Source organism: Pelophylax lessonae, assembly GCF_965119305.1.
Source record: "Pelophylax lessonae genome assembly, chromosome: 4".
Classification (NCBI taxonomy): domain Eukaryota; kingdom Metazoa; phylum Chordata; class Amphibia; order Anura; family Ranidae; genus Pelophylax; species Pelophylax lessonae.
In genome coordinates, this window is record NC_138771.1 from 524347025 (window position 1) to 524368425 (window position 21401).

Here is a 21401-nt window from a genome sequence, read left to right on the forward strand (position 1 = left end):
GAGTAGAATGTTCCCCCTCTCCCCCTGTCGGGTTTGTGGTGGACGCGGGCCCCTCTCTGGGATGGTAGGATGGATCTCCCCTCTATCCTATAACAGGTCACAGATCTCCCAATTTGAGTGTGATTTTTTGTTAATAGTAACCAGGAGGCTTGGTTTGGGAGCTGACGATCTAAAGTTATTGTAAAACTGTAAGGGTGACGTCAGTGGCAGTACTAAAAGGGCATTACTATTGAAGTAAAAGGTATCCTACCTGTCAGAGGTGTACACAGGCCGATGCCTATGCCTGAGTACTGCAGTCCAGATCGCCATTCCTCCAGCTACCGGTCACTTCCACGGGCTGCACAGCACTGCTTGTGACATCTCCCGACGACCCACGGACCGCATGCGGCCCGCCAGGGTCCTGTACCGTCGGCCAGGCTTAGCACTATTCAGGGTGAAGTTTGTGGGGCCGATGCACTCCCGCAGGCCGCCAGGCCGATTACAGACATTCCGCAGGCCGCTGCTAGCCGCCGCTATCCTAACAGGCCGCCGCCATTGTCTTGCAGATTGCACGAGGCCGCCATATTGGCGTAGCCTCGTGTCTCCAGCATGGGGGCGGCCATGTTTGAGGTGACCAAACACCTCGTGGAGCCATGGGGAGGCGCCGGAAGGCGTGTAAAGGGGCGGAGCCGCCTCCTTTTACCCGGCGTAGCCTCGTGTCTCCAGCATGGGGGCGGCCATGTTTGAGGTGACCAAACACCTCGTGGAGCCATGGGGAGGCACCGGAAGGCTTGTAAAGGGGCGGAGCCGCCTCCTTTTACCCGGGAAAACCAGCCAAAGACTTCCTGTCTGTAATAGACAGGGCTGGAACAGGTTGTATGAAACTTCTGAGCATCAAGTGGTGAGCCTTGGGTCTCTCTCTCTCTCTCTGTGTAGGGGTCCTAAAGCAGGTAACACTGAGGGGCGCTGTGGCGTTGGGGGTCTAAAAAAAAAAAAAAGTTTAATTTATTTTTTTTTTTTTCCGGCAAGTGTCTGGAACAAATCATGGACCCTGCCACACAGGTACCCCTACCTGATCCCCTCGAGGTGGCCACAGGACCCTCCAGTTCACAGAATATGTATGCATTTACAGCAGTTTTGGAGTCTTTGGTATCCCGGGTGGAGATGGCCTGTCAGGGACGGGGGTCAAGAAAGCGACCCCCGCCTACCCCTATTTCATCTGATAGTTCAGATTCTGAGATGGTCTTTGCAGCTGCAGGTCCCTCTGCAGGGGCTGTTGTCTCAAGTGAGGAGGACGTTCCTGCCTCCGCCATAGCACAAGAAGAAGCATTGGTGGACGCACTAGTTGTGTCGGTCCGGGAAACCCTAAGACTTGAGGTAACCGAGATGGAAATTCCCTTTGGTACTAGTAAACCTACCAAGACGGTGAAGGTTTTTCCCTTACCCAAATGTTTTGGTAATAAAATTAAAGAGGAATTGGATCATGCAAAACGTACCCTGACTGTTTCCAAGCGCATTGCTAGACGCTATCCGTTTGAGGAATCCCTCATTAAGAAATGGACGGTACCACCAGTGGTGGATCCACCTATTTCCAGACTGAATAAAGCCACTGTTATCCCGTTGGAGGACGCTCCGTCCTTTAAGGATCCGGTGGATCGGAAAATGGAAGCGGAGTCCCGCACTATTTTTTCCCTGATAGGGTCAGCCTTTAGACCAGTGATTGTCATTGGTTTAGTTTCACAGACATTAACGGAATGGGCAAAATTGTTACGCCATGACCTAAAGGGGAAAGGTATCCCCCAGGCAGCATCTGATTTGATGGAACAAATTATACAAGGACTGCAGTTCGTCTGTGACGCAGCCCTGGATGCCACCCCCTTGTTAGGGCATGCATCGATGTCAGCGGTAGTCCTCAGACGTGTGCTGTGGTTAAAATGTTGGTCTGCGGATCTAGGTTCCAAAAATGCCTTGGCGAATCTCCCCTTTCAGGGGAATTGCCTATTTGGGGCCACCCTAGATGAGATCATTAAGGATGTCACTGGATGCAAGAGTACTTTTTTGCCGCAGGCTGCTAAAGCTAAAGGACCTCGCAATAAGCGTGGACCTTTCTTTGCCGCTCATAAAGGGTTTGTTCGCTCCGCTGGGGCGAGCGGGAAAGGCAAAGTCCCTCTAGGGGGGTTCAAGAGGCGCTGGTCGGGCAAACAAAAGGCCGACTCAGCCAAACCTAAAGTTAAGGCTAATACAGCCTGAAGGTGCGCCCCCACCCGGCTTAGGGGTGGGGGGTCGTCTTCACCGGTGTTCAGAGCTAGGGCTTTCCTGAATCCCGGACTAAGGGGTTCAGGAGATCATACGATCAGGATACAAGATCAAGTATCGATCACTGCTACCGGTGCGATTCTTCCCTTCCAACATTTAGGTGCTACAGGGAGCGGTAGTTCCCGTTCCCTGAACAGATCATTTTCTTTACCTTTTCCAAAGATCATCCTCAGTTCCCTCCAGGAATCGGATCCGGTTGAGCAAGCGGACCAAGGAGCCTCTAGCCTGGTGACTTCGGTCTCTAATGCTCAACCAGGAGAAATCGTCACTCCTGATAGGAATCAAGTTTCTGATAAATGTGTGGGAACAGAGAGCGATCAGGCTTTGTCGGATTGCCTGGACCAAGCAGCTCTAGGGCAGCCTGGTTCGGATCCAGTCAGACAATATAATGGTGATGACTTAGGTCGATCACCTAGGATTTCACCATCTGTGTCTTCATTAGACCATCCCGGAGGTGGATCTGTTGGCATATCGGCTCAACAGGAAGGCGCGGAGGTTGGTAACGCGCGCCCGCGATCCTCCAGCGGACGCAGCAGACGCGCTGAACAGCCTGTAAGGGCAGTGTCAGCTACTACATGTCTTCCCTCCTCTCAGATTGCTGCTGAGATTTCTCCGCAGGATAGAGATGGAGGGAACTCCAGTTATCCTGGAAATTCTAGGCTAGCCTCGTCAAGCCGGTCAGGCCGACTTGGACATGCTAGTCGCGAACGCTCCTTGGAGACTTCCTCTCAGGGAGGATCTGCGGTCTCAAGGACCGATCTTCCATTTTGCTTTACAGTCGCTGCTTTTAATGGCCTGGCCATTGAGACCCAGGTACTGAAGGACAGAGGGTTGTCAGCTTCAGTCATTCCTACTCTAATTAAAGCAAGGAAAGCGACTTCCAGCAAAGTCTATTATCGCACATGGAAGACTTATATCGCGTGGTGTGAATCTCTGGGATTTCCCCTACGTACCTATTCGGTGACCCGCATCTTGGCTTTTCTGCAAAAGGGGGTTGAGCAGAAACTATCCTTGAGCACCATCAAGGGTCAGGTTTCAGCATTAGCAATCTTCTTTCAGAAGCCTTTGGCTACTCATTCCTTGGTGCGGAATTTCATCCAGGGGGTGCGGCACTTGGCTCCGCCAGTCCGCGCGCCCTTACCGCCCTGGGATCTTAATTTGGTATTGTCGGTTCTGCAGAAACCTCCCTTTGAAAATACCAGGGAGATTCCCTTGCTTACATTATCCCAGAAGGTGGCCTTCTTGGTGGCTATCACTTCTGCACGCAGGGTGTCAGAACTGGCTGCATTATCATGCCATTCCCCATATCTAGTGGTTCATAGGGATAAGGTAGTTCTTCATCCGAAACCATCCTTCCTTCCTAAGGTGGTTTCAGATTTTCATCTGAATGAGGATATTGTGCTACCTTCCTTGTGTCCTAAGCCCAATCATCCTCAGGAATATGCGTTGCATTCCTTGGATGTGGTTCGGGCAATCAGGGTATACCTGAAGGCTACGGAATTGTTCCGTAAGACGGATTCACTTTTTGTGATCACGGATGGCCCCAGAAAGGGGTTGCCTGCATCTGCAGCGACTATCTCCAAATGGATTAGACAGACGATGGTACAGGCTTATTCTATTAAGGGTCGGAATCCTCCGTTCCCTGTTAACGCGCACTCCACTCGAGCGCTCAGTACTTCCTGGGCCTTCCGCCATCAGGCGTCAGTGGTCCAGGTGTGCAAGGCGGCTACCTGGTCGTCGGTGCATACCTTTACGAAATTTTATAAAGTTGATGTGATGGCATCGGCGGATGCCTCATTTGGCCGCAAGGTTTTGCAGGCCGCAATTTGAGGAGACCGGTGGTCTACCTCGAGGGTTTTTTCCGTTGGAATTTCAGTTGAGTCTCATCGTGTGATTGATGAGCCTTTAAAACTTCTAGTTGGCACCGGTTGGGCCTTCTAGATTGGATTTTGATTTCCATTTTCCCACCCCTCATTTGTGGTACTGCTTTGGGACGTCCCGAGTTGTTATTAATCAACGAGGACTACGTCTGTCAATGAGCTTGAGAGAAAAATGGATTTTTGTAAAATCTTACCGTAAAATCCTTTTCTCTTAAGCTCATTGACAGACGTAGTACCCGCCCCTCTGTTTTTTGAGTTGGGTTGGGTTAAATTCTCTAAACACTGCTTTGTGACATAACTGATTTGCTGTAGCAGAGAGAGAGAGGATATACCCTCTGGGACTGCCCCTAAGGTGTGGCCAGAAAGTTTTCTTTCCTGTCTAGTCCTACTCCTGTAGAGGGCAGTATAACCCGAGTTGTTATTAATCAACGAGGACTACGTCTGTCAATGAGCTTAAGAGAAAAGGATTTTACGGTAAGATTTTACAAAAATCCATTTTTTTCCAGAAACCGATCGTTTCCCATTCGTTGGTTCAAACCTTTGTCCGGGGAATATTGCGTTTGCTTCCTCCAGTGAAGCCACCGTTGTGTCCTTGGGACTTAAATCTGTTGGCAGTTTTGCAAAAACAGCCTTTTGAACCTCTGGGGCAGGTTCCCCTGGTTCTTTTGACCAGAAAACTGGTCTTTTTGATTGCGATAACTTTGGCTAGAAGGGTATCGGAACTAGCAGCCATTCTTGATATTTTATCAAGATAGGGTGATTTTATGCCTTTCATTTGAATCAGGACATTATACTACCTTCTTTTTTTCCAGATCCTCACTCAGAGGAGGCAAGGTTATTGCATTCTTTTGATGTAATTCGTGCACTTAAGTTTTATTTACAGGAAACAGCTCAGATTCATAAAACTTCTGAGAGCTTGTTTGTACTGCCAGAAGGGGTTGGTAGCATCTAAATCTATGATTTCTTGTTTGATTCGCCAGGTTATTACCCAGGCTTATGCTTTAGTAGGAAAGGTTCCACTTTTTCCTGTAAAGGCACATTCTACCAGAGAAGTAGGTGCCTCTTAGGCACATCGCCATCAAGCCTCTATGGCTCAGATTTGCAAGGCCACGACCAGGTCGTCGTTGCATCTGTTCACTCGTTTCTATACAGTGGATGTTGGGACCTAGGAGGACTCTGCTTTTGGCGGCAGTGTGCTGCAGGCGGCGGTGTAATCCTTCTGTTAGGGTCAGATGGCGGTATTTTTTGGTGTCCACCTCCTCTCTGATGCATTACTTTGGGACGTCCCATATGTTATGATTTATGGCTCTATGTCCCGTAATTTACAAAAAGAAAAATGGATTTTTAATTCATACTTACCTGTAAAATCAATTTCTTGAAGTACACCAAGGGACACAGAGGTCCCTCCCCTCTTCTACGGGGCTTTTTATTGCTTACTACAAAACAGAGGTACTTCCTGTGTTGTAGGAGTTGTATAGGGGTTCATCAATTCTGATTGGCTGCCAGTGTCCCTCCACCTATAGATGGCTATATAACCCATATGTTATGATTCATGGCTCTGTGTCCCGTGATGTACTTCAAGAAATGGATTTTACAGGTGAGTATGAATTAAAAATAAATTTTTCAGTGGAGAAACTAAAAATGTAATATTTTGCAACACACTAGTCCCTGGTGTGGTAGCTGTATGTTTTGTTTTGCTGCTTTTGATTTATTTTGACCTTATAATCCTGCAAATAACACATTTCCTTTGTTTGTCATTTGTTTATATATTTTTTGTAGATTGCACAATTGGCACCTTAAAGCGGTTGTAAACTCAAAGTTAAAAAAAAAAAAAACCCTGCAAGGCAAAGGCATAATGAGCTAGTATGCTTAGCATACTAGCTCATGAAACACTTACCTTAGAATGAAGCCCCGACACGGACCCCCGGACACCGCTGTGGGAGCGGACATGATCCCTCGGCGTCTCTTCTGGGTTCGGAGGCTCCGGCGCTGTGATTGGCCGGAGTCGCGATCACTCCCGCGCATTGCGCGCGGGAGTCATTTTCCGGCAATTCTCGGCAAGGAACTCTGAAGGTCCGCCGGACCTTCAGAGCGCATGCGCCACACTCGTCAGCGGCTGCATGCAGTGGTAATATCTCCTAAACCGTGCAGGTTTAGGAGATATTAATTGTACCTACAGGTAAGCCTTATTATAGGCTTACCTGTAGTTAAAAGTAAAAAAAAAGCGGTATACTACCGCTTTAATAGATTACGCACTACTGAGTAATTCACTACAAAGTGTGTCTAACATAAACTTTTTTAATTATTTATTTGCACACCACTTTCTCTAGTGGTGGTAAAGGAAACTCCAGTCTCAGCACTATCTGTGCATATATTATTTATATACATCTATATATATATATACTTATTTCATTATTTATTTGCACATCACTCCCTCTAGTGGTGGTAAAGGAAACCCCAGTCCCAGCACTATTTGTTTGCATATTTTATTTATTGCACTTTTGGCACCTTTACTGATCATACAATATTGATTTACTAACTGTTTACATTGATCTATTTATTTATTGAGTTTATACAGCGGGACTACATCTTTTTAACAGCACTTTATTCACAACACGTTTTCATTAAAGCGGATTCATTGATATACAGAGTAGCGCCTACCTCACACTCCCTTAACACATTTCCTGTCCCTGGGTATCTACATCACTCCCCCACTGTATCTGTGGAGGGAGCCATGGTTGCCACCCAATACCGCTCTCATAATATGAACTACAAACATGTCAGTATCACTTCATATTTATTACATAGAGGGCAGGGCAATTGGTAGTTTACAGAAACATTTTTTCTCTTACGTCCTCTGACAGTCGCCGGCCCTCAAATAGTCTTCACCAATGGGTATTACCTCATATCCATAGGAGCAAGCTAGGCATAAGACTTGTTAAAAAACAAAGCAATTTGCATAGACGCACCTGTAGGGGGCTGTCCCACTGGTCCAATACCCCCCTGCTATCAGCATTCCCAACCCAGTTTGTCTTCTGCCTAGTTAGGAGTAAGATAGGCTTCCCTGTGCTGGGGCTACAGTCTCAGCCTTTCTTCTATTTTATTATTTTCTGTACAAGTGTTTTCTTTACACTGCTAGCTTTTTATTTGTTTCCTGCGCTTAGTCGGATCTTCGGAAGACTGCCTTTGCGGAGCTGGCAATCGGACTGGTTGTCCTGGTATCCCAGGACAGAGAACCATATGGAATCCCAGCCCACCATCGAGCGTTTAGCAGGCTATGCGTACGCCCTGGCCTCGCAAACGACCTGTCCCTGGCCTCAGGGACAAAAGCCTCGCTAGGATGCCTCAACCGCAGTTTCTGTGGGTTTCTAGAGTCCTGTTTGGCTGACGACCCCCCCGCCACCTGGGGTGGGAGGCTCCCTATCGCAGAGAGGCGCCCACGCCATCATTGAACGGTGAGTACATTCTGTGTGGGGCCTCTGTCTGGGGATGACACTCTGCTGGTGTCTGTGCTCTCCCCTCATGTCTGTGTGTCTGGGGCTCGCACTCCTCCTGGTCCCTGCGGGGGCACTATGGCGTCCAGGACGTGCTGTGGGGGGTTGTTGGGGTCCCTAACCCCTGTGGCACGGTTTTCGGGTTTTTACTGGAGTACAGGCATGTGTGGGCGGACCGCAGCGGGGAAATACCGCGGGACCGCCATTGTGGGTATGGGCGGCTGCTCTGGCTTCACTGAGGGCTCTTCAGCAGCCATTTTCTATGTAGTGTATCACGCCCTTCGGGCACCATCTTGTGTGTGGCATGTTTGCTTTATACACGTGTTTGGCAGTAATTTTCCCGGAGCCTCCCATTGATTCCTATGGGCAGCCATTTTTCTTTAGCCCGAGTCCTATTTAGCCTCTAGCGGTGTGACATCACTTCCTTTCCTCATGCAGACCGATCGTCAGCAAGCGTGGTAACACTTCTGGGGGTCTTTTATTGCTGTTTTTTTGGGGGATATATCCTGGCTATCAGTTTTATTCCTACCTGTGGGGTATTTCAGTCTAGTTCCTATTGCGATGCATTGCGGTGGGGTCGCCGCTATCGCGATTTAAAGGGCCAGCGCCATAAAAGCTTTTATGGAGTCCCAGGACAGCAAATTCCCCCCAGCTTTGGTGGATGATTCAGGTACGTCTGAATCATCTGCGATTACTGCTGCACTTGCAACTTTAGCGTCCAAGGTGGATCTATTGATCTCTGAACGGGCTTCTAGAAAAGGCTTAGGCTTTCTCACTCCTCTGATTCAGAGTCTATGGTTGTCATGGACAATGTACCTAACTAGATTATTCAGGCTGATCTGTTCCTGTGTGACGCGGCCTTGGATGAGGCCCCTTTGGCCGCACGACTATCTGCTGTCGCGGTGATAACCCTCCGATTGGTATGGCTGAAGAGCTGGTCGGCTGACCAGACTTCCAGGAAGACGGTGTCTGACATCCCTTAATGCAGGGACTCACCTTTTTGGGGACTCCCTAAGACAAATTGGTTAAAGGGGTCACTGGGGGTAAGAGCACTCTGCTGCCCCAGAATCCCAAAGGTAAGTTTCTCTTACGTCCTCCGACAGTCGCCGCCTCTTCATATTCGTCACATATGGGGTATTAGACTTTGCTCCGAAGGAGTAGCTAGGCAACAGAATATGTTAACATTAAAGCTTTTAACATATCCCACCCTCAAGGGGTGGTCCCCTCAGTCAATACCCTCCTACTTCCTGCAACCATATCTCAGTTTCAATGTCTAGCTTGTCAGGAGTGGCTGGTTCACTCTGTGCTGGGGCTTTGTGCCCCAGACTCTTTCTTCTTTTTTGATTTTTTGTTTGAGTTTTCTCTCTACCTTTGCTTAGCTGTTCTTTTTGTCAGCATTAGTTAGTTCTTCTGACGAAGAGGATTATGCGGGCTGGGTCTCGGGCTGATCCCCCTGGTCGCAGGTCGTGGGTCAGTGGCTTCCCAACCTGCCATCGAGCGTTCAGCCAGGTAACGCTCCTGGCACAGTGAACGACCCATCCCTGTTCGGTGCAGGGATGATTGGTGAGGTGGCTACCTCACTGGACGCTGTGCGGTTTCTTAACCCCCATTTTGTGCGTCTTGTATGCGACTCTCCCTGCCTCATGTGCAGCGGCTTGTTCGCCTGTGCGGGTCCCCCACGCCATTGTGAGGTAAGTGTATCTATGTGGGGACCTGTCTGTCTGGGGGGGTGTCAGTCTGGGACTGTGTAGCCTGCCTCTGTTCTCACTGTTTGTCTCCCTATCACTCGGCTGCATGCTGTGGGCTGCAAGGGGGGGGGGGAGCTGTGTGATACTATGTGTGTCAGCTTTGTCAGTGTGAGAAGCTGTGTGCTGTGGGGCATGTTTTGTGGCATGTTTGGGCACTATACAGCGATCGCTGCGGCGATCTGCCATGTTTTTTTATATATGGCTATATATGTGCATTACTGTACTGTGGAGCGGCGGTTTCGGCGCCAAACGGCGCCATTTTGCCTACACTCGCTCCGGCCGCATGTTCTACATGCATGGCGGCCATTTTCTTGTAGCCTCCCATAGGCTTTAATAGAGCGCCCTGGTCCCATCACTTCCTCTTCTCCTGGGTACACCGATCGAGGCAGCAGCAGGGGCGAGGGTCTCCTCAGGTTATATCCTTCTTATCCATTGCCTGTGTCAGTTTTATTGTCCCTGTGGGGGTCTCATTGTGCTTGTGTGTGGTGCGGTGGGCTGCGCTCGCCGCGCTTGTTAAAGGGGCAGTTAACCCTTTATTATCCGGCATTTTGATATTGGGGCAATGGATTCTCAGGAGGGCAAATTTCCTACCGCCTTGGTGGATAGCCAGGGGACCGCTGTTTCCCCCCCAGGGGGGGATTTAGCCACTATTGTGGCTGGCCTTGCTGCTCAGGTGCAGATGCTGGTGGCTGCTCAATCTACCAAGAGACCCAGAGTTTCTCTTTCCTCTGAGTCTGAGGGTGAGGGTGATGGGGCTGTTATGGCGGGGGTCTCCTTATCGGGGTCCCGCTCCTCCCTGGATCTAGTGGGGTCCGAGGTGGAGGCTGAAGTTGAAGGAGTGGATAATTCTCCCCCTGGCTCGCCTGAAGAGCTTGCAATCATGGATGAATTGATTGCTTCCATAAAACAAACGCTGCGTTTGCAGGATGAAGTGTGTCCCCCCCGCTGCCTTGGCGGCTTATGGGACGCAGAGAAAACGCAGGACGCCGCAGGTTTTTCCCTGCAATGATGATTTTCAGCGCGCTGTTTAGGAACAATGGCGCAATCTGCGCAAACCTTTTGCTGTGCCAAGTAGGTTCAAGCTGCGTTATCCTTTCTCGCCTTCCACTGATGAACGGTGGTGTGTGCCACCCCCGGTGGATCACGCAATTGCGGTTTTAAACAAATCTACTGCGATTCCTGCAGAGGATTCCCCGGTGTTCCGTGATGCCACAGATAGGAGATTGGAGTCTCTTGCCCGTCATACTTACTCTATTACGGGTTCTATGCTTAAGGCTCTGTTTGCCTCTCTCATGGCGGCCCAGGCTGTCGCAAGTTGGACGCAGATGCTTAGACGCGTCCTAGTGGCCGATTCGGCCTCGCCGGCGACCCTGGATCAAATCCACCAGGGTGTCATGTATCTGTGTGATGCGGACTTGGACTTAGTCCCGTTGGCTGCACGTGTGCACAGCGTGGCGGTGTTGTCTCGCCGCCTGGTTTGGTTGAAATGTTGGTCGGTGGACCAATCTTCACGTAAGACCTTAGCCAATCTGCCTTATGATGGGTCTCGCCTTTTTGGGGAGTCCTTGGATGTGTTGATTAAGGGGATCACCGGAGGTAAGAGCACTCTCTTGCCCCATTTCCCCAAGGCTAAAGGGGCTTCTGGGAAGAAGCATGCTAATTTTCGGCCCCCTCAGGGGTCCTTTCATGCCTTTCGGTCGCACTACAAGGGCAAACCGTTCAAAGGTCAAGGCTCTCAAAAGAAGCCCTGGTCTGGGAAACAGAAGTCCGGTCAGTCCGGATCCGCAGCCCATAACAGTGCGGCCTGAAGGGGCGCCCTCACCCAGTTTTGGGGTGGGGGGACGCTTGCTCGGTTTTCTTCAACCCTGGTTGGCCCGCGTGCGGGACAGATGGGTTCAGGAGATCGTTCGATCTGGTTACAAGATCGAGTTTCTCTCTCGGCCGGAGAGCAGGTTTTTTCCCTCAAATCTTCAGCTGTCTCCGGAGCGTTTGCGGGACCTGCACCTGGCGTTGCGGGACCTGAGGGCTCAGGGAGTGGTGGTTCCGGTGCCTCATCGGGACAGATTTCGGGGGTTTTATTCCAATCTGTTCACCGTGCCCAGGAAGGAGGGCAAGGTTCGTCCAATTCTGGACTTGAAGGCTCTGAACCGCTCTGTGCGGGTTCGCAAGTTCCGCATGGAATCCCTGCGGTCGGTGGTGGCTGCCCTGGTTCCGGGGGAATTCATGGCCTCCATCGATTTGAAGGATGCGTATCTTCACATCCCCATTTTCGAGGGTCACCAGCGGTACCTTCGATTCGCCATTGCGGAGGATCACTACCAGTTCGTGGCGTTGCCTTTTGGTCTCGCCTCGGCTCCGCGGGTTTTCACCTAGGTGCTTGCACCGATTCTGGCATTATTGAGAGCCCAGGGCATTTCTGTCCTGGGGTATCTGGACGACATTCTGGTTCGGTCTGCGACCAGCCAGGGTCTGGAGGAGGACCTGTCTGTCACGATGCAAACTCTACAGGAGTTTGGTTGGACGATAAATTTTCCAAAGTCGACACTGAGTCCGTCGGTTCGTCTTCCCTACCTGGGAATGATCCTGGACTCGGTGCAGGCGAAGGTCTTCCTGCCGGAAGACAAACTCAGAACTCTCCAGGAGGAAGTCAGGTCCCTCCGGGACGTTCCGCTCTCGTCTCTGCGGACGTGCATGAGATGTCTGGGATTGATGGTCTCGGCCTTCGAGGCGATTCCCTTCGCCCAGTTTCACACGCGGGGTCTCCAAGCGGAGATCCTGTCCGTGTGGGACGGGCGACCTCAATCTCTGGATCTTCAAATCTCGTTGAGTCATCGCACCAGAAGAGACCTTCTGTGGTGGCTCCAGTCCCCGATGATGTCCGGGGGCAAGTCGTTTCGTCCTATCTCGTGGACGGTGATCACCACGGATGCCAGCCTGTCGGGCTGGGGTGGTGTTCTGGGCGTTCTGTTCGCCCAGGGAACTTGGTCGGAGGGGGAGTCCTCCCTTCCGATCAACATTCTGGAATTGCGTGCGATAAATCTCTGTCTTCATCGCTGGACGGACCGGCTGCAGGGCTGCCCGGTTCGGGTGCAGACGGACAATGCCACGGCGGTGGCCTACATCAACCACCAAGGGGGCACCAGGAGTGCCCGAGCGGCTCGAGAAGTGGCCGACATTCTGACTTGGGCCGAGACTCATGTCCCGGCGATAACGGCGGTGCACATTCCGGGGGTGGAGAACTGGCAGGCGGACTATCTGAGTCGCCAGACCCTGGATCAGGGGGAATGGTCTCTCCACCCGGCTGTCTTCCAGATGTTGTGCGCGAAGTGGGGTCTTCCAGATGTGGACCTGTTCGCGTCTCGTCTCAACAACAAGGTGAGGAGGTTCGTGGCAAGGACGCGCGACCCTCGGGCAGACGCGTCGGACGCGTTAGTGGTCCCGTGGCATCAGTACAATCTGATGTACGCGTTTCCACCGATTCAGTTGCTGTCCAGGTTCCTTCGCAGGTTACAATCGGAACGCAGCACGGTGATTCTTGTGGCGCCGGACTGGCCTCGCCGGTCCTGGTACGCAGACCTCGTGAATCTGGCGGTCGACCTCTTCGAGACGATCTCCTGTCTCAAGGGCCGATATACCATCCTGCTTTACAGTCGCTGGCTTTGACGGCCTGGCTGTTGAGACCGAGGTCCTGAAGGAGAAGGGTCTCTCTCCGGAGGTCGTTCATACCTTGATCAACGCGAGGAAGTCTTCCTCGGGGAAGGTTTACTACCGTACTTGGAAGGCCTATTTTGCCTGGTGTGAGTCCAGGAGGTTTTCACCCCGCACGTACTCGGTTTCCCGAGTGCTGTCCTTCCTTAAAACAGGTGTCGATCAGCGTTTGGCGCTGGCTACGATAAAGGGTCAGGTGTCTGCGCTGGCCGTTCTGTTTCAACGTCCCGTGGCTTCCAACTCCTTGGTTGGCACTTTTGTTCAGGGAATGCGGCATCTGGTTCCTCCTAGGAGGGATCCTTTGCCCCCTTGGGACTTGAATCTCGTTTTATCTGTGTTACAATGTGCTCCTTTTGAACAGATCAGGGAGATCTCGTTGTCTATGTTGTCCAAAAAGGTCGCCTTTTTGGTTGCGATCACTTCGGCTCGCAGAGTGTCGGAGCTGGCGGCTTTGTCCTGCAAGTCTCTGTATCTGGTTGTTCATTTGGATAAGGTGGTCTTGCGACCTAATCCTTCTTTTCTTCCAAAGCGAGTTTCGGAATTCCATCTAAATGAGGATATTGTCTTGCCTTCGCTGTGCGCGAAGCCTAAACATCCGAAAGAGGTGAGACTACATTCTTTGGATGTTGTTCGGGCGATAAGGGTTTACCTTAAATCGACTGAGTCTTTTCGAAAGACGGATTCCTTGTTTGTTCTTCCAGAGGGTCCTCGGAAGGGCATGGCGGCGTCGGCCTCTACCATCGCCAAATGGATCAGGCAGACCATTGAACAGGCCTATGCTTTGCAGGGGAAGGTTCCCCCTGTGCCTGTGAAGGCGCACTCTACTAGATCTCTGAGTACGTCTTGGGCCTGTCGTCATGGGGCTTCTGTAGCCCAGGTGTGTAAGGCGGCGACCTGGTCGACCGTGCACACTTTCACAAAATTCTACAAAGTAGATGTTCAGGCATCGGCGGATGCTTCCTTTGGCCGCAAGGTTCTTAGTGCGGCAATTCCCTAGGGTCCCTTGTTGGGGACCTCTGGCTGTTGGGATAAGTTTTTTATCCCCTGGTTCTTTGTCTTTTCCTGGGTTGTTGCTCCTGTTGAGCAATTATTTTTTCCTGTAGCCCAGCTGGTTTCCTTCCTTTGGTAAGGTTCCTTTCTTTGATGCGGAGACTGCGTTGCCTTTCGGCGCGGATGCGTTTCCCACCCCTCATGTTTGCACTGCTTTGGGACGTCCCCATATGTGACGAATATGAAGAGGCGGCGACTGTCGGAGGACGTAAGAGAAAACGGAATTTTTGTAAAATCTTACCTGTAAAATTCCTTTCTCTGAGTCCTCCGACAGTCGCCGCCCCGCCCCTCTTTTGGGGTTTGGTTGTATACTCTACTGCTATTCCACTGAAACTGAGATATGGTTGCAGGAAGTAGGAGGGTATTGACTGAGGGGACCACCCCTTGAGGGTGGGATATGTTAAAAGCTTTAATGTTAACATATTCTGTTGCCTAGCTACTCCTTCGGAGCAAAGTCTAATACCCCATATGTGACGAATATGAAGAGGCGGCGACTGTCGGAGGACTCAGAGAAAGGAATTTTACAGGTAAGATTTTACAAAAATTCCGTTTTTTCCGCGGTAAGCGGAGCCCTTCCTTTAAACCAAACCAGCGGACAGATTCTTTCCCTCAAATCTTCATTTGACCCCAGATCATTTACAAGATCTTCATCGGGCGGTTCAGGATCTCCTCGCCCAGGGTGTAATCGTCCTGGTGCCGCATCGGGACAGATTTTGGGGTTTTACTCAAATATGTTCACTGTGCCCAGAAAGGAGGGCAAGGTACGTCCGATTCTGGACTTGAAAGCTCTGAACTGCTTCGTGCGGGTTCAAAAGTTCCGCATGGAATCCCTCCGCTCGGTGGTGGCCTCCCTGGGGAGATTTCCTGGCTTCCATCGATCTCAAGGATGCGTATCTACACATCCCTATATTCGAGGATCATCAGAGATACCTCCGCTTCGCAATCGCGGAGGAACACTATCAGTTTGCGGCGTTACCTTTCGGTCTCGCTTCGGCTCCAAGGGTGTTTACCAAAGTGTTGGCTCCTGTTTTGGCCCTGTTACGGGCGCAGGGCATTGCGATCTTGGGATATCTGGACGATCTCCTGTTAAGGTCGAATGCCAGCCAGTGTCTGACTCGATCTGTCAACTACGGTTCAGACGCTCCAGGAGTTTTGGTGGACCATCAATGTCCAGAAGTCGACTTTGTCCCCTTCTGTTCGACTCCCTTACTTGGGGATGGTCCTGGATTCCGCCCAAGCGAAAGTCTTTCTTCCGGAGGGCAAGCTCCGGACTCTACAGAACGAGGTCAGGTCCCTCAGGGACGATGAATCCTCATCACTCAGGACCTGCATGCGGTCCCTGGGATTGATGGTGTCGCCTTCGAGGCGATACCATTTGCACATTTCCACACACAATCTCTGCAAGCGGAGATTCTGGCTCGGTGGGACAGGCATCCTCAGTCCTTGGAAAGGAGGATATCTTTGAGCCACCGAGTCGGAGAGTTTCGTCTGTGGTGGCTCTGACGGAGGGGAAATCCTTGTGGCCGTTGTTGTGGACGGTGATTACCATGGACGCCAGCCTGTCGGGCTGGGGGGGGGGGGTCCTGGGCACTCTGTCTGCCCAGGGCACTTGGTCGGAGGAGGAATCCTCCCTGCCAATAAACATCTTGGAACTGCGAGCGATCAGACTGTGTTTGCTCCGTTGGTCGGATCATCTGCGGGGCCACCCTGTACGGGTGCAGACGGACAACGCCACTGCGGTGGCTTACATCAATCACAAAGGGAGCACCAGGAGTGCCCGGGCGGCCCAGGAAGTGACCAAAATTCTGTCTTGGGCCGAGATGCACGTCCCGGCGATTTCGGCAGTTCACATTCCAGGTGTGGAGAACTGGCAGGCCGATTATCTGAGCCGCCAGACCCTGGACCAGGGGAATGGTCCCTGCATCCAGAGGTGTTCCAGATGCTGTGTGTGCGATGGGGATCCCCGGATGTGGATCTGTTCGCGTCTCGGCTAAACAACAAGGTGGGAAGGTTTGTGGCAAGGACGCACGATCCTCTGGCAGATGCCTCGGATACGCTGGTGGTGCCTTGGAATCGGTATCGTCTGATCTATGCCTTCCCCCCGATTCAGTTGCTGTCCAGGTTCCTTCGCAGGTTGGTCTCGGAACCGAAGTTGGTGATTCTGGTGGCCCCGGACTGGCCGCGCCGGTCTTGGTACGCGGACATCATACAACTGGTCGTCGAGCCTCCGTGGCGGCTCCCATTACAAGACGATTTGCTGTTTCAGGGGCCGATCTTCCATCCTGCTTTACAGTCGCTGGCTTTAACGGCGTGCCTTTTGAAAGCCAGGTCCTGAGAGATCGGGGTCTCTTGTCGGAGGTCATTCCTAGCCTGCTCAAGGCTAGGAAGGCCTCGTTCGGTAAAATCTATTACCGTACCTGGAAGGCTTATTTTGCCTGGTGTGAATCCAGGGGCGTTCATCCTCGCTCTTTTTCGGTAGCGAGGGTGTTGGCCTTCCTACAATCTGGTGTGGACCAGCGTCTTGCGCTGACCACGATTAAGGGTCAGTTATCTGCACTAGCAATTCTTTTCCAGCGCCCTTTGGCGTCAAATTCTTTGATACGCACCTTTATTCAAGGGGTGCGTCATTTTGCTCCTCCTCGGAGGGCACCTTTGCCTCCTTGGGACTTGAGTTTGGTCCTGTCCGTTTTTCATGTCCTCCCTTTGAGAACATCAGGGAGATTCCTCTGCCTGTGCTGTCACGAAAGGTTGCCTTTCTGGTGGCGATCACATCTGCCCGCAGAGTGTCGGAGTTGGCGGCTCTGTCTTGCCGCACCCCTTACCTGGTGGTTCATAAGGATAAGGTGGTCTTGCGACCTAACCAATCTTTCCTTCCTAAGGTGGTTTCAGATTTTCCCCTTAACAAGGATATTGTCTTGCCTTCGCTGTGTGCGAATCCTAAGCATCCTAAGGAGTTTGCTTTGCATTCCTTGGATGTAGTCCGGGCGATCAGGGTGTACCTGTCGTCTACTGAATGCTTCAGGAAGTCTGATTCGCTCTTCGTCCTTCCCGAGGGCCCTCGAAAGGGTATGGCTGCGTCTGCGGCAACCATTTCAAAATGGATCAGACAGACGATTGTACAGGCCTATTCAATTAGGAAACTGGTTCCGCCCTTCCCTGTCAAGGCGCACTCTACCAGAGCGGTTAGTGCGTCCTGGGCTTTCCGACATCAGGCTTCGGTGGCCCAGGTGTGCAAGGCAGCGACTTGGTCATCCGTGCACACCTTTTCCAAATTTTGATTTTTGATGCAGATGCCTCCTTTGGCCGCAAAGTCTTGTGCGTGGCCGTGCCTTGAGGGGGACATGGTGTTGGCTGTCCCTGTCTGTTGGAGTTGTTTTTTCCCCCTTTGTTTGATTTGCTTTCCTGGGTTTGTTGCTCCTGTTGAGCTTTCTTGTTACCTAGAGTTCACCTTTCTGGTTCAGATAAGGTTCCTTTCTCTGACCTGGGTGCTGCGTTGCCTTTTGTGACGGTTGCGCTTCCCACTCCTCATGTCTACACTACTTTGGGACATCCCATTGGTAAAGACTATTTGAGGGGCGGCAACTGTCATAGGATGTAAGAGAAAACTGAATTTTTGTAAAATCTTACCGTAAAATTCCTTTCTCTGAGTCCTCTGACAGTCGCCGCCCCGCCCCTCTTTTGGGTTTTTTGGACTATGTACTGCTTACTTCCAAACTGAGTTGGGAATGCTGATAGCAGGGGGGTATTGGACCAGTGGGACAGCCCCCTACAGGTTTGTCTATGCAAATTGCTTTGTTTTTTAACAAGTCTTATGCCTAGCTTGCTCCTATGGATAAGAGGTCAATACCCATTGGTGAAGACTATTTGAGGGGCGGCGATTGTCAGAGGACTCAGAGAAAGGAATTTTACCGTAAGATTTTACAAAAATTTAGTTTTTGCAGCTCACAGAAACTGACAAGACACTATTTCTAGCAGGATCAACAGGTATCTTCTGTACTTGCTGATAATGTTCTTCGCTTGAAAATAAAACTAATGCAGCCAGCTTCTAAGGACTGTAAGCTGCAATATATTACATTTTTGTTCTTGGGTTTAGTTATCCTTCAACCTGGTATGTTGGTTGGTCTTTGAACCTCACTTTTTATGCGCATTTGTTAAAGGGGGCTTCCAGATTCCGATAAGCCTCCCCCCCGCAGACCCCTACAACCACAGCCCACAGTTGTCGGGAAGAGACCCCTGTCCCCATCAACATTGGGCAAGGTGCTTTGGGGTGGGGAGGGCAGAGCCCCACCCTGCCCCAAAGCCCCCCCCCCCCATGTTGAGGGCATGTGGCCTGGTATGGCTCAGGAGTGGGGGGCGCTCGCTCGCCCCCACACCCATCCTGGCCAGCCAGGCTGTGCTCTCATCTAAGGGTCTGGTATAGATTATAGGTGGAACCCCACGCCGTTTTTTTTTTTTTTCATTTTGTTATCTGTATTGCCAGGAGCCGACAATACATTATAGCCGAGAGCCAGTTTAAATTACATTTTTTCCTTTAGAAATGTCAGTATTGCTGCAGCAGGCTACATACATTGCACAAATGCGCCACTTTACAGGCACATACAGGCCCCCCTAGGCATGATACTGAAAGGAATTTTTCAGTTTTATTTTTTCGCTTTAAGCATTATTAACCACTTTACCCCCGCTCACTTTGCTGCTACTGCAGCAAAGTGGCTCGTTCCCGTCCAGCGACGTAGACCTACGTCGCTGGACTCCGCCCCTTGTGGGCGGCGCGCACGCGCCGCCGGAGGCTCGCTCCCGCTGTTTTCAGTCACAGCGGGAGGAGCAGCGGCGATCGCCGCTGCTCTTACCCGATCGTCAGGGATCGAGTCTGGAGATCCGCCCACTGTGTGTAAACACAGCGGGCAGATCTCTGAAGTGACAGGCAGGGTCAGATTGCAGGGTTCAGCATAGCTGAACCCTGGATCTGTCCTTGTGTCACTCTGTCACCTCCCCCCCCCCCCCCCCCCACACGTCAGTAAGCACCAGGCATACATTAACCCCTCCCTCTCCAATAAAATTAACCCCTTCCCTGCCAGTGTCATTTTTACAGTAACAGTGCATATATATAGCACTGATTACTGCAGTAATGTCACTGGTACCCCCAAAAGTGTCAAAAATGTCAGTCAAGGGTCCGATCTGTCCGCCGCAATGTCGCAGTCCCGCAAAAAAAATCGCAGATCGCCGCCATTACGCGTTAAAAAAAAACACCAAAAATGACAGAAATCTTTCCCTTTGTTAGTAAACGCAATAACTTTTGCGCAAACCAATAAAAATACGCTTATTGTGATTTTTTTTTACCAAAAATATGTAGCAAAAAACAAATTGGCCAAAAATTAAAAAAAATTTTGATTTTTACATTTTTTGGGGGGGAAATTTCATATAAAAAAATGTGAAAAATATTGTTATTTTTTCAAAATAAACGCTCTTTTTTTGTTTATAGCGCAAAAAGTAAAAATTGCACAGGTGATCAAATACCACCAAAAGAGAGCTCTGTTTGTGGGAAAAAAAGGACGTAAATTTTGTTTGGGTACGGCGTCGCACGACCGCGCAATTGTCAGTTAAAGTCGCACAGCGCCGAATCGCAAAAAGTGGCCTGGACGGAAGACAGCAAAATCCTCCAGTGGTAAAGTGGTTAAAATCACTGCTCCTGTAAAAATGATTGTTTTAAAAACATTTTTTTGCATTGATTCATGTCCCCTAGTACCCGGGTCCCCATACACTTTTTTTGGGCCAATAACTTGCATTTAATTTAAGCCTTTTAAATTAGGACTCTTGATTCTTCATGTTCGTGCTCCAAAGACTTTAATGGAGTTCACATGTTAGCTAGAAAATTTCTCCTGTTTGAGATGTTCTGGTGCGTACTGAGCAGGGGGGGTATTCGGCTCATCACTACTCAGTCGACACCTGGTATTACCTGGATCTGTACCTGAAAAAGGCTGTTGGTTTTCGGTTTTAATCTGCGTATAAGATTTTAATAATAAAACGTTCTTGGTTTAACAATGTTACACTATGTAAGTGCCTTTGTATTATTGCCGGTCCTGTACTATGAGCAGAGGAGGCAATGAGTGAATGGGGGTCACAACCAGAGTTGATGGCATTTTCTGTTCCTATATGGGAGAATGTATTGGGGAGAGCCCTGGTGGAAAGAAGAGGAGCCTGAATGTCCTACCTGCTATACTTGTACAAAGCATTTCATAGCTCCTTAATAAGGGGTATGGAAATCTGATGAGTCTTTTATTCACTTAGTTATTGTAAACGATCTCCTTGTAAAACAACCCATTAAGTTTAAAATAGAAATGAAAGGCAAAACATTTTTGTATAGATATAAATACATTATAAATACCTTTTTTCTCTCTCTCTCACTTTTTTTTTTTTAATATAAGCAAGTACATTTCCTCTGTTCTCAGCTACATAAGAGCTAGGGGGAGGAGAAGCAACATTACACCGAGCTTCCTAGTGACAGGCTGTGCAGGGGGGGGTGGGGGTGTCAGGGCTAGTCTGATCATTGGAGGAGAGCACACTGAGTTCCGAGCATAGCTAGAGAGCTGATCATGAAGTGCTCATCTGGTTAGTGTGGTCAGTTTTTAATAGGAAACTAGAGGGAGACAGGAACACCAGGAATTTCTCGCAGATGAAGCAATATAAAGAGAACAGGATACTTTCTCATACAAGAAGACGCATATCAGGAATATGAAATTTTGGAGTAACGAACGCTTTGAGCATGATTCATGGAGGTGAAGATTTTTGTGAAGTGTGACAGATTATTATTATCCTTTTTAAAACCACTTTCCTTCCAGTGTACTCACGTGTGTGTGTGTGTGTGTGTGTGTGTGTGTATGTATGTTTGTGTGTCCTGGATGAGAAACTGGTATAACCTTGGTCCTGTATTGATTTTGCACCGGTAAAACGAAAAATCTTTGTCAGCCCATTGTGTTTGTAACCACTCAAAGTTGAAGAAATGTTTGAGATTGCATGAGTGACTTTTTTGGCAGGCAGTTGCTGTATTTGCTGCGTGTGGGAAGTAAACCAAACCTGTTTAAATTTATTTTTGCAGGAAAAATCTAGGCTGGAAAGTGAGTTTTCAAATGCTGCATCTCAGTTTACAATGTTAGCAGAGGAACTTGGAAGGCATAAGGGTAAAATCACAGACCTTCAAGAGCAAATGAATAAGGTAGATGGATTTATTT

At 50.1% G+C, this 21401-nt stretch overlaps 1 protein-coding gene across 1 annotated transcript in view; it reads left to right on the plus strand.

Moving 5' to 3' along the window:
- SMC1B (structural maintenance of chromosomes 1B) overlaps positions 1-21401 on the plus strand; it is a 512286-nt gene that overhangs the window by 283067 nt on the left and 207818 nt on the right. The window contains exon 14 of the mRNA XM_082255760.1: positions 21269-21385. Within this exon, the coding sequence (XP_082111886.1) occupies positions 21269-21385 (117 nt within the window). The remainder of the gene's footprint in view (positions 1-21268; positions 21386-21401) is intronic.